The 14,459-nt window shown below is 34.4% G+C and overlaps 1 protein-coding gene across 1 annotated transcript in view; it reads left to right on the plus strand.

Moving 5' to 3' along the window:
- The first annotated feature begins 333 nt into the window (after positions 1-333).
- The window catches only part of LOC120421874 (opioid-binding protein/cell adhesion molecule-like), a 483,066-nt gene continuing 468,940 nt past the window's right edge, over positions 334-14,459 (plus strand). The window contains exon 1 of the mRNA XM_052708923.1: positions 334-1,221. Coding sequence (XP_052564883.1) covers positions 1,134-1,221 — 88 coding nt within the window. The 5' untranslated portion in view covers positions 334-1,133. The remainder of the gene's footprint in view (positions 1,222-14,459) is intronic.

A 14,459-nucleotide genomic window follows, 5' to 3' on the forward strand; every position in this document is an offset into this window, starting at 1 on the left:
TGTCGGACTAGATTGATTGTTAACTTTGTTCACTTTGTTATTCACATCCTTATATTCTACTCAAAATCTTATATTTCAACTCCTCGTGAATGAACTCCTCACTGAACCCGATAAATCGCCGGCTCCTTCATTCACCACCCAGATCCTTTCCCAAAACACAACACACTGCGCGCAGCACGACTCCTCAACTCAACTCTACTTCACCCGCTCGTGTCCCGTTCGGTTCATTCACCCGAAGTCGTCGTTATTGTTTGTGCAACACGACCGACCGACCGTTCGCCCGTCAGAACGCCGCCGCCAGCTGCAGTCAGTCTATCGCGTGAAGGTCGTACGGTACGGACGGGAATCGGGATTCGGTCTTCTGTTTGGTGGAGTGTGCATTGTATTGAATTGTGTTGTTCAGGGATTGTGCTTTTGACAGCAGTCTTCTTTGACATACGTCGCGAGTGTTGCCTACCTTGCGGGCGCAACTGCATAGCGAGCGCGGGTTGTTGACGGGGTTTGTAAGGACCACCGGATGGGTTGTCCTCGCGGTGAACGGGTCAGTGGTGACAAAGAAGGTGGCCGAAGTTAGTGAATTGTGGCATTCCTTGGAGAAAATGGATGAAGTTTGAAGCCAGTGAACAAAGTGTTACGCAGTTTGCTCTTAAAGTTTCGAGATATTACGCGACCTGCTGCTCAGCGAGGATTGTCAGAGGTCGTAATTGAGTTTTACCTTTCCTGACCGGCTGGGCACGTCGTACCAAGTGTATGATAATTGAATTGTACCAACTGCTTTCACCGGTCCTCCGCAAATTGGCAAACGGAATTACCCGGATTCGGTGCGGCGTGAATCCCTTGAGGAAGAGAGCTTACCGCGGATATTCTAAGCTTGATTAGGAAGTGTCCGAAACAAGATTTGCTTTTCTTCCCATTATTCCGTGAGGCTCAAAGTTGCTGAACCCAGAAGAGAAAAAGTTTCCTGCCCTTGACCACGTGAAGCAATCGTGCAGTGATCCGTAAAACCTAACCCAGAAATTCATTGATTCCGGTGGTCAGTGGTCAGTTCTTTCCCGAAAAGAGAAGTGTGTGTTTTGTTCGCACAGTGTGTAGTGTGGAGTTCACCGGAAGTATCGGCACTAAACAGCCTGAAAATGTTGTTGGATACAAATCGTCGGAGTTGTAGTCCGGGCTGGAGCTACTGCTGGAAGCTGCTGCTCGTGACGAGCCTGTTCATACAAGGTAAGCGGAGGGGGGCTAGCTAACTAACCAACAACTCGGGCTAGGTGTCGGCTCGGGATGGATACTAGCCTGCGGAGGCGGATTGGATTTGCATATTTATGCAAATTTTCTCACCGGTCGTGTACGGAGTGTTGTGGTGCGGTTTTCTGATGAATCGTCAACCGGGAAGGAAAGCCCGGTGGAGTGGATTGGGTGGACTGTTTCTCCGTCCTCAGTCATCCTTGGGATCAGACCGCTCGTTATCGTTTCCAACGGATGAGCAGAGCTGGATGGAATGGTAAAGTTGCTGCTGACAGTCGATGTCTTTTCGTGTTGTAACCGGTAACCGAAGTGTATTATACAGGGTGTTTTTTTCGTTTTCTTCACTGGAAGGTAACCGTTTTGGGAGTTGATGATTGGAATACAATTATCGACGGAATTGAAGCAGTTTCGGGGAGAACTGGGCTTTGCTGGGAAGGAACTTTAATTCAGATTTTCTTGAGTTTCACAGTATAGATCTATTTTGGCAACGAAAAATAAGAAACACGATTGGATCTGAAGACGACATTTTTTTAGCGAAAAGAAATTTCATTTAAACCCAAGGGTTTCCAGAAGCATCTTTTACTTGTCAGTCTAACTTATTACTCAAATTATTGGATCAAAATGATTTATTCATTCATTACTTAATTACATTAAATTTAAATAAAAACTATTAATAAGAATTCAATAAATTTGAGTATGTCTTTCAATGGCTGTCAACAAAGCATTACAATGATTTTTTTTTTAAATTGCTCATCCGGAAGCTCCGAAATTAAACTATAAATTAAAAAAATCTCAGAAAATCAAGAAAAGACCTGGAAGTATTTAGTTTTCTTTGAAGTTTTAAATTAAGCTAGTTTTATTTGGTTTTACAAATATGGATTTTGGGAATTTCAACATTTATTGTTATAAAAAAATAGAGCAGACAATTTTACAAAAGTTTCAATTTTATGCATTGAAAATCGAACCAATGGCTAGTTTCCGACATATCGTGGCCTGAAAAATTAGGACAAATTTACTTTTTTCCAAAGTTTTTACTTTGATGATAAAAAGTTCAATAAAAAATTAAAAAAAAACTACTGATTGATTACTTTAATTGCCATTAATTACTAAACAGTTATAAAATCATCGAATTACCAACATAAAATCTTAATAATTGATAATTATTTGCCAGTCTAAGGCCTTGCTGGAAACCCTTGTTAAACCTAATATTGTCAAAAACCACGGAATGCCAGACAACTATTATTTTTTTGATATTTTAAATAACTGGATAATGCTATTCTAACAGCAAATTGATGATTTTCAGAAAGTGTAATGAATTATCTTAAATTTTATACAAACATTATTAAAAATGTAGTTCAAACTAAAACGAATTTTTAGCCGTGTATATTTATGAGTGATTTATCAAAAGAGTTAACACTGCAAACTATAATGATTTCATATAACAACAACAACAGATTTGATGGAAGAAATTTGTTAGTATTATTTCTATTTTTTATATACATATGACACTTTTCCACATAAATTGAGGTAAAATTACATCGAAACAAAGTTATTATTTACCTTCGAATGATCGTTCTTCTCAGATTTTTTCCACTGTGTATTTTAAACTTGTTTTGTATTTTTTTATTTCAAGTTTATTTGTAACGAAACAACCAAACTCGCAAAAACTATGGGTTTTCCACTTTTTGAAAACTTGTGAAATTATGTGTTATTTTTCAAAAATGCTAGATGTACAAAACATGATACTAAAAATTCTTTTTTTCAATCAAAATTCCTTCTGCTAAGAGCCTAGATAAAGCATAGAAAATTGCAAAATTAAAGAAGAAAAATCATGAGGATGAGGAGTATTTAAAAAAAGTTAACAAAATGGCATTTTAAAAAGAATAAAAATAATATGTACAAATGAAATCAAAATAATATAAAATGAGCAAAATGATGCAATGCATCCAATGCAAAGTATTGCATCAAAAACCCGCTAGATTTGGAAGGTTTTTTTTTATTTTTAATGAAAATCATAACCATAAGTTGATAAAAATTGACAGATTTGCATAAAATTCTTTAAATTTAACTTTTGTTATCAAATTAAATTGTAATAATCACAGACTGCAAGAAAAAAATCACATGCACTATGAAATTAATTCTTCTAAAAAAGCTTGAAATTTAAAGCATAAAATTTAATTCTGTTACAATAACTCCTGAAAATTTTAATTTAAATCAAAATACAGTCCTTTTTCGAGTACAAACTCGTTTCCAAGAGTATTAACATAATCCTGATTTAGTAAACTTACTTTCTAAACTTTTCAAAATTGATTCAAAAAATCTTCTCGTGACACTTTGAACTCTCTTTACCACATTTTCAAATAAAACCTTCAACATTTTTAGATTTTTTTGTTGAATGGGTCCTATAAACATATGAAACACAATAGCTAATAGGACCTTTTAAAAAAAACTCTAGACATCAATGTAACATTAGTGACAAATTAAATCTTAAAAAAAAACAGGAAATACTGATATTTTTTGCAAATTTAATTTTAAAATACTAACTTTCTTTCAATTTTATAGTGACGAAATGGCCTACTTATCGTCACCAGAAATAACAGTTCTGAAAAATTCATGAAAACACCCATTTAAGTGCTGAAAAGTAAAACTTTTTAGCACTTGTGTTGAAAATGATACTTTTCAACTATGTATTGGTTTTTTTAAACTTAGCCAAACACACGGATGCTAAACTAAAGCGGGGAAGCTCTTCTCAGAAAAAATGTGTGAATTTACTCGACACGGAAAAAATACATCACATGTAAACTCGGTTGATGTAAACTTCAGATTCAATGTAATCGTCTCAATCGCACGTAAAATTATGTTTCTACGAATTTGTTACAAATTTACATTAAATTGCATGTAAAATTGAATGCTGAATTACGTTCAAAAGTGTTACATTATTTATGATTTATTTGGGCCGATCTGAAATAATAAAAATATATAAAAATTATAAGTAACAAGCTAGAATTTCAATGTTTCAATGCAAAGAGGAATGCATTATACAGTAGTACAGTCGGTTTGCAATTGTTTGTTTTCAAAAAATCTATGTTTTAAAGAAAAAATGTTTTTTTGACGAAAAAAAAACTTTTTGCGGCACTGTACAACAAAAAAACGCAGAAGAATTCACTTTAAATTGTTTTCAGCTGATTGTACTCAATTTTTTTTTCGCTCTTTCAACTTATGAATTCCAGTGAAAATTACTGAAAAAAATGACTCACCATTATTTCAACACCCAACGGCTTCCACAAAAACGAAAATAAATAAACAGGTGGTTATCATTCTTTATTTTCCAGTGAAAATCACTTTTCGTTCGACGAATTCATCCAATTTGGCCGCCGATAATGATCCGGGAAAGAGAAAAATGTTCCCCCACCCCCATAGCATTGGATCAAATTTACCAGAACCTTGGCCGGGAATTGGGTGGATTTTCCTTTCTCCGGTATAGATAATGATGTAATTTGAGCGAGATATAGTGTTGTTTTCCACCGGATTTCGTGCGTGGGAGTAAAACGGGGAAATGATTACTTTGCACACTGAATGGAAACCCATTCACTGGAATGGCATTAATCTTCCTCGGAATGGAAAGGTAAATTGGATGGTTTTTTTGTTAGCTTGCCTACGCTGGCTGCGAATTGCATCATTTGTATTTTATTTCCGAAATAGAATTTGAAAAGGCTTGATTGGTATTTGAGCATCAATTGAATTGATCATTTGTCTAATTATAATAATCATTTTATTCCTAAATTTAAATATAAGCCATTTTCAAAAACCTACTCAATAACCCACTTGACAACGGGGAAGCACGAAACTTTCGAATCGAAATGTTTCCAGCTGAGCTTTCCATGTTTGCCAGCAAAGCCTCCTCCGGCACTAGTTGTTGTGTGTTTGTCGTTTGCCCCCATTCCACCGACTCCAAACCTGCGAGCTTTTTCCCGATAATGAATCAATGTTTATTGCTAACCAAAAATAAATTGGTCCCGCACAAAGTTTTCCAATTAATCCTGGGAGTTTTTTTTTGTGGAATTTCTCGTATTTTGGCTGTTCGTGTTGGGCTTTTTTTCATGTTTCTCTGAAACTGTGTCGTGTTTGGCTTATGTTTTTCGAGAGTTTCGGCTTGTTTTCGGATTTTATCTGGGGGGAATGATGGGGTGGCTGGGGGAGGGATTTTATTTGAAAGCTTTTGGAATAAAATAAATACGACAACCAGCAGAAAGATACACAGTTTTTGAGCGGGGGAGTTATTTGTTTTGGTGTTTCAATTTTGCCTGCAGAAATCCTGCGTAAATTGGCCAGAAAGCTGAGAAGTTGGGTTGGAATTTTTTTTTTTATTTCTGTGCCATGTATGGATCGAAATATTGTATACATTAAAAAATAAAGATGATTAAACAAAACCATAACAACAGGAAATTGGTCCTCTTGAGGTCCAATTTGAAACAGATTCAATGTGACCAACCTAGTCGTTGGAAAACTTATCCAGAAATGCTCACTTAAAACTGACTCAAATTGCCATAAAACTCAACCAAGCACTCCAAGACAGCCACTTATCATCTCATCACCATAACCACCACTAGACTGGGCCCTGGCCATTCCGCGCTCGGTCCCTGACTAAGAAGATGACCCCGCCAAGAATTCCTGGGAAAACAGTGCCAACTGTCCTGTTCACAACAACTCCTAATTGTTCAAGGGAGCGCGCGAATGTCTTCTAGAGCAAGCAAAAAAAGGCAAGCTCAAGAACCGAACTGCCCGTCGAGAAGCTGAAAATTATGAGCTAATTTATTCAATTAATTTTAATTAAAGCAAACTCACTGGTACGGCAGACACTGCTGCTGGCCGGGAAGATAAGAGCGGAGCAATACAAGACAACAAAAGTAAGAAAACTGGCGAAATGGACATAAAAGTGAACTTTGACTAGGCGTTTTGAGGAGGGCAAAAAAAGTGGGCTGCAAAAAATTAAGAACAAAAAAATAAGTGGCTGAGCAAAAAAAGGCAGAACGCGACGGTTGATGGGACTCCGGGACGGCTTCTTTCGCGATAAACAACGACACCAGAGCGGGGAAAGGGAAAATGATGACAAAAACATCAGCGACCGGGAAAAATGGTGGTAAAAAGTGACCTCGTTGACACGCAGACGATGGCGGGCATCAATTTTCCCCCTCCCCAGTGGGACAAGGGAAGAAGCTTTGAACAAATGAGCAAGTTTGTTAAAGGTCGTTTTAATGGGTGGTGAACATTATTTAGCAGAAATTTAGTATTGTTTGAAATGTTTTCAATGGAACTAGCATTTAAAAAAGTTAAACAACATGTTTAACACCTCACACGAAATAAAACTTCACATTTGATGAGCACCAAATTTGAGCTGGTTCAGAAAATATCGTTTTAATTTTTTTCTGTTACGATTTACCCTATTCTTATATTTAAATTTATATATAAACATGAAAAAAAAATGGCAAGTTCGACTGTTTTAATTCAATGTTTGAAAATTCCATCATTTAAAATTGGCAAATTTTTCTGGTAAAATTTTATTTCAAAAAGTTTGATGTAATTTCAAAATATTCTATTTAATTTATGGTTAATGTTGTTCATTTCATTTGACCAATGGTAATTTTATTTCAAGTTTTAGTTCCCCTCTCACCACTTCTTCAAAAGCTTCTCAAAAAAAATGAGCTGAAATTTTCATTTGAAAAAAGTGTTAGACTTTTTGAAGGTTTTTGTAAAAAAAGTTTTTTTCCCCTTGATTTTTCAGACCAATATTGAAGAGGGGGGTGGGGGGGTGACATAAACTTAGAGAAATATTTGCAACGGCCTAAATAGTACAGACCATTTTTTCAGAGAGCATACATTGCTTTTTATTGGAAATTTATATTTTTGTCCCGCCCGTGCGGATCAATCGGACCGCGCACTGGACTCACAATCCAGAGGTTGCCGGTTCGAATCCCACGGTGGGCGCTCTAAAATTCTTTGTGTAAATATGGGTATTCGGCGCCGTCGCTCCGTGCCATACTTTCATACATTTAGGAGCCCAGGGCGGCGAAGTCCTTCGTTTTTTTTATATTTTTATCTGAATATAAATTTTCCACCGATATCTCAAATTATAAAATCTTGTTTTGAATCTTCAATACAAAATGGCCTTTCTGCCATCACTCATTTATTCCAAATGAATAACCTTTTGTTGAAAAATCTAATAGAGCAGAAATAAAAGAGTGATTTAATTTACTGAGCAAATAGCAGACTGAATTCAATGTTTATTGTTCTAAAAATTTAATAAAAAAAATCAGCTTTTTAATCTGAATTTCTGCAATGCTTACTCTCGATAAGCAATTAATAACTGATACAATTTTCAGATAATTTAATTTACCTTAAAAATACTGATTGAATTTCCCAAATCATTATTTGTTTGATTTTCAAATAAATGGGAAGGCAATTTTTAACAGTTCTTATTTCGAAATATGTTCGCAAGTTCGAAAAAAGTCTCCATCTTTAAAAAATAGATTTCATCAACAACTATGACACGTGGGAAATGTATTAGAACATGGGCAGTAAAGCCTGTAAAAATGCTGTGTTGAAATAAAATTAACAATTTGTATAATAACGTAAGCTATTTTTGCATTTTTGTTTTTGATTTAATTTACAAGTTTTGTTTAAACATTTAAACTATTAAGATTTAAGCAATATGGAGATAGCAAATATGATGTCATTCACGGGGTCTTTTTTTAGGGTGGGGGGGGGGGGGTTGTATTGTTTTAGGATTATGAAAACCTGTTAAAGCTTATGAATGTTTGGAACATCCCCTTTTTTGTGATTGGGTTTGGAGTTGGCAAAAACCACACTTAAAATAGCCACCTATCCTATCAAGAAGGAAAACAAGGTAATTTAATTTCCATTTTTTTTACCCAAATGTATTCTACTTAGTGCAAAAATGTAAAACTATTTGAAGTAAATTTAAAATAAAATGAGAAGAATGAATAGTAAATTAGTGGCATACAACTTGAAATGTTACTGAAATAAAAATTTTATAAAATAGTTCAATAAATATATATTTAATTCTCTAAAAAAAACGTCCGTTGAACCCAACATTTTGTTCATAATTTTTATTATTATAAAGTTATTTATTTTATACAGCATATTTGTCAATGATAGTTAATCTGGACCAACCTCTGACTTTTAGTCTGATCTGATAAAGATAAAGAAAATAATAATTCAACATAAAACTAGTAGAACATAGTAGTTTTCATAACATTGTAAAATTGTTAATGCAACAGATTTTCCGTTGCAATTCCCCTTCAACCTTAAAGAAATTTCAACTAATTTTTTGTCGCATTTCGCAAATTTTCTCCTGAAATTGCCAACCTGATTTGACATCACATCATCCAATTTCCAAAGCACTTGGTTGTTACCAAGATGTCACTGCCTCCCCTCCCCTCCAACGCGACGACGGATGTTTGAATCTCATTTCATCAGGAAATCAACCCGCGCAAAAGGACTCGCCTCATTAGACGCAATAATTACTTTTCCCTTTTGGGGCAGGCTCCAACAAACAAGAAGGAAGAAGATTGCGTGGGAGTGGGCGAGGGGGGACTTACGATTTTCGCTGATGAAAGACTTTTCCGCTGGAAAAGCGTGCCAACAGTCCGTGCGTCTCTTTCTGCGATTGCTTTTCCCGCCGGCAGAGCTTTTTGCTCCCAGGATCCCAGGCCCAGAAATCGGTCCCTCCAGGCAACTCTCGTGCTCATTGTGGTGGAAATGACGAATGAGTTGACTGGTGTTTATCTTGTGCCGGCGAGGAATAAACACCATGTAGCTGATTCATTCACCCACTTCCCCCTTTCTTCCGGGGAATTTTCCGGATGCTTCTCCTCCTCTTCCATCGCGGAAAACGCGCGCAAATGTCAAGGCCAAAGTGCCCACCCCCTCGCGGAGAGTGGGTGGAGTTGGGGGAGCACAGACGAATTGCGTAGATTGAAAGTTAATGTTTGCCGAAAGCTCATACATAACACTCAATCATTTTACGCGGGGCGCCAAACTGCGTGAAAGATGGCGAGAAGTTAGAGTCACAGCTTCGGGAAAAGCCTTTTGAGGCACTGTGGAAAATAGCTTGGAAAGTTTAAAAAAAAATCCTGCATCAACCTATTGATTAGTTTTATTAATGTTTTCAGTTTAGTAAAAAAGTTATTCAAAATAATTAAATTTTTCATTGAACTTTTCACCGGCATCCAACAATTGAATGAACATATTCATGATAAAATATTCACGACGGCTTGAGGTTGAAAGGGCCCCGGAAATGGGCCCAATTGAGCGTGAATGACAGCGCCGCGGTGACGATGATGAGATGAAGTGAGTAGAGCCACCGGGGGAGTCGTGATTGATGAGAGCCAAAGTGCGTGGTGACGTGAGGTTAAAAGTGCCAGGATTGAGCGGTTGGAGTTGGTCCTGAAGAGCAGAACCTTGCGTTTTTGATTTGCCTGGCAATGTTTAGGGTCTCTATATTGGTTAGAAAGTCATCCAAGAAACTTTATTGGAAATCTTCAGAAAACTAATTTAATCCTCTACTACCCACATTTTTTTCGAATATTTTTATTTTTCTCTGGTTCAGGAGATCATTTTGAGCAACTTTTGTTCTAAGAAAAACTATACTTCTCTTGTTTAATGTTTTTCATGTTTTATTTTTAAGTATTTTATTTTTTGGCCAATTCCACCACCTCCTATCATTACATTTTGCCTTTTTGATTTTTATGTTTTTACAGCCACTTTTTAAATTTTCAACATGTTTTTCAAATTTTATTCTCTAGAATGGCACTATTGTCTTTTAAATTGTAAAAAAGGCAAAAAGGCGTTGAGACATAGTCTGGGACACTACAAAAATTACTGCATTCTTCTTTTTACTTAAAATATAAAAAATGACATTTTTAAAAATTTGGATACATAAAACAAGTCAAATCTCCAACTCTAAAATATTCAAAAAATGATTCTAAACGCAGGGCAAAGCATTTTAAATTGATTTCAGCTAATTGCACTTAAACTTCCATTGAAATTTTTTAGTTTTTTGAAAAAAAAATTTGTTTTGCCCCCTGATTCTTCTGGCCAACTTTGAAGGGTGGGGGGGGGAGGGGACACAAAAACTTTAAATAAAAATTTTACTAGCCTACCTTTTACTAGTAATATTCATCAGAAAAAGTGGTGACAGATTTTGTGTCGAAAAAAATGTGTAATATTACATCAGGAATTGGTTTTGATGAATATTCATCAGGTTCACATTTTTACACATTTTTTATGTAATATTACTCAAAAAATATGTAATATTCAACCTACCCAATTTTCAACCTTCCAAAATTCAACTTTTTTTTCTGTGTTATTTCAATCTTTAATGATATCTATGGTAAATGATGGTGGGCAATATTTATCTTGTCCCATTAGTTTTGTATTCTTTTATTTTATCTAGGGTTAGTGAAATTTCACGATTTCGCGGACAGCGTGAAATCCGTGAAATTGGGCTTTTCCCGCGAAATCCCGTGAAATTTTATGTTTGTGTGAAAATGTAACGATTTTTCTCAAAATAATGTATCAAACTCAAAAATGAATAAAAATAATCTTATGAACTGCTGTAGAATTAAGCGAGTGAATACCCTGGTTAAATTACTAATATAGGGTTAGTGATTTTTGACGGTTTCGTGGACGGTGTGAAATTCGTGGAATTTATTAATTTTCTTAACTATTTTTTTTAAAAGCAACTTAATAAATATTTTATCCAATAAGACTATTTAATTCAATTTTATTATTTTTCAAATAAAAAGCTTGAGTAGCTTGTCAAGTTGATATGAATCATTTGAAGAAATGTACAATTTTTTTTAGTTTTTTTTAGAAACTAAGGCCGTTGCAAAGGGGGGGGGGGGTGACATAAAACTTTGAAAAATATTTGCAACGGCCTTACTAAATTTAGTAAAATTTTCAATTGCTGTTTTACAAAATTTACTGTTATTTTTTTTTAAAGGTATAGTTTTGAAATAAATTAAAAGAATAAAGCTTTGTTTTATTCAAAATAAAATGAAGAGTTTTTTTTTATCTTTGGAATCACATTTTAAAAACATATCAATTATTTTGGGTCTGTTTAATAGTAACGATTTTTGTATATTTGGGTGGATAATTCCCGTGAAAAAAATATTAAGTAATATTACTTTATTGTTTTCTTTGCTCATTTAGAATGAAAATTTCGATTTTGTTAAAAAATATATTTTTTTTTGCAAATTTATTTTAAATTTAGTTTTTGAAAAAAGAGCTAAAATCCTTTAAAAATATGTTCAATGCACTAAATGTCGCAGAAAATTCAATTTATTTTACTCATTTTGACTGGACACGATTTTTAAATCTTGCTTTGATATGAAATTCAATAAAATTTAAAATGATATATCAGATGCAAATTAGCGAAAACAAACTAATAAAAATCGAATATTAAAAGAGCAGTTCAGTAAATGAGAATACGCGTGCCCTACATTTTGTTTCAATATATATATATATAGAGCCAATCCATAAACCAGGAGGTTTTTTTTTTTTGAAAATCTGGGGATTTTTTTCTGTGTCGCATTTAAATTTAGTGAAGATTTTTCTAGTTTATTGAAGAATAATATTTAATGAAACATAAAAAGTAGTTTCTGTGATTTAAACATAGGTTTTTCATAAATATTCTAACTTTTTCAAGTTCCACGAAATTTGCGTGAAATTTGGTGTTTTGAAATTGATGTCCCCGTGAAATTTGCAATTTTCGAGCGTGAAAAATCACTAAGCCTAATTATATCCTTTGCTGTGCTGATTTTTTATACCGTGATTTTGGGAAAAAAAAAACATCCAATCACCTTTTTCGTTGTATTTATAGACTGGTACAAATATTTTTTTAATGTTCATGTTACTCGACTCTGATCAAAATCGAGGGTAAGAATAAAAAAAAATTAAACAGTCTCGTCTCGTTGCAATGATCACTCTGCAAAATATTTAAGAAGCGAAGTTTTTTTTTTTTTTGCGAAAGCTACTTTTTTGTTGTATTATCATCAGAATTTCATAAAATTCAAAATATTATTGAACGAGATCAGACATGCTGAACATGATTATCAACGTAGGAAATCGATTTCTAATTGTTGATTAAACTTCTGTTTCCATTATAATTTGAAGTATCTTGAAACAATATATTTTTTTGCCCCTGATTTTTCGGGCCGAGTTAGAAGAGGGGCGCAATTGCAACTCCCTTTTTCAATAGAAATTAAGAAACTATTTTTGAATAATTTTTTTAATGAAATTAAAATCCACAAAAAACGTTTTTCATTATTTTATTTTGTGATATGTCTCAGGGAACCAAAGAGAGGAACTTTTGCATCATATAAAAAATGAAAAAATATGTTTTATTAAGTTAAAAAAAAGTATAACCTTGCTCGCAATTCTAAAGAAGCTTACATTTTTTTGACGAAGTACATCATTTTCATGTTATAGCGATTTAAATTTTCACAAGAATTAGCAAATTTACAGAAAATTCAATTTTTGTATAATCCCAAAAAAGATATTTTCTATCATAGCTCATCCATACAACAAACAAAAAAAAACAAACCAACCACATTAACGACCCCCGGGTCTTTTGTGGTCTCTATTGCAAGTTTCTGCTCGAACCTAGGAGTCCGAAGGCTTGAATGGAGAGAGCACCCAAACCTCTTTCTACTCCAAGGAACCTTCCACCCCAATGTTTGAACTGACGACCTTTGGATTGCGAGTCCAACCGCCGCCAGCGATTCCACCGAAGTAGGCTTGGTTTGGTGTGTTGTTTGTACTTATGGCATGGAGACGACTCCTACACCTGGAATGACTTAACGGCCTAACAACAACCAAGGCCGGGACCGACATTTTACTTCCTCATCCGATGGAAGGTTGGAGAATCGGGGGGGGGGGGGGATCGAACCCAGAATCATCCGCTTACAAAGCGGACAGCGTAACCATTCGGCCACGCACTGCCACAGCTCATCCATACAAGTCTTTACATAATTTTGGCAGCTATTCATACAAAAAGGATATTAAAATATTTTCAAAAATCTGTACCTTGGGAACGGATTATCTGATTGGTTGATGTCTTCCTCAAGGACTTTTGAAAATAAACTACACTCTAAAAAAAACAATTTTGAAAAACCTCATTTTTGGATATGTTTGAATATGTTTGAAAGCTAACGTTTCGGACCTTTTCAAATGTTCGGGCTGCCTTGAAAATTTTGAAAATTTGTTTGATCGAGAGCATGGATAACATTAAAAATCTAAAGCATATTTGCTAAGTTATCGTCACAAAAAAAAAATCAACTCTAGTTTGGTGATTTATAGCAAACCTAGTTTTTCTCATGTGGTGATTTCTTTCGAAAGCAGTATCTTAGCACCCATTGAAGTAGTTTTAGGAAATTTTATGATCACTTTGAAAAAAAAATAGACTCGTTTACAAGTGAAAAAGCCATATTATCAACAAAAAACGATTTTATGAGGATATTGCTCGAAAACGGTGCACGATTTTGAAATTTATGTTAAACAAATTTCAAAGGTTGGTTTGGTTTTTTATCTGAAATAAAGTCATTTTTTTTTCAAAAATCATTAAAAAAATTAGCAACACTGCCAAATGAATTTGTCCAACTTGTCCCATTGCTCAAAGGATGCCAATTTTATGTCATCTCAAACTTACTCAAAAATTAAAATTTTAAAGATGGTTATTTTTCTCAATTTTTAAATATTTTATAGCCTATGTGTATGGACAGCGGCAAAAACTGTATGAAAACTAATAAGTCATAGAAAAATTAACATACAAAGTTTCATAAAAAAAAATCTTTGTCTGAACTCTCCGGAAATAGTTTACATAATTAAAGTTTTATTCTATTTTATTTATTTTTGTGTTACCTGAACAGCGTAGTAATGTAATGAACAAATTTTAAAATATAAAAAAAATAACTGTTTGCCTTTATAATTGACTATAAAAGATTGCTAAATTTTCTTCGCCGACTCCCAAATCTGCTGACCTAAAAACCAATTGCTTCCACGAAAAGCCCTTCGATCATCACTTGTTGTTTTCCCGTCGCGATACCACACTGATTGCCGAGGTTTGCAAGTTTTTCCCGATTTCTCCCCAAGCTTCCCAACTCTAAGAAAAGGAAATTGCGCTGCTCTTGCGGTCA

This window comes from Culex pipiens, chromosome 2, assembly GCF_016801865.2.
Source record: "Culex pipiens pallens isolate TS chromosome 2, TS_CPP_V2, whole genome shotgun sequence".
Taxonomy (NCBI): Eukaryota; Metazoa; Arthropoda; class Insecta; order Diptera; family Culicidae; genus Culex; species Culex pipiens.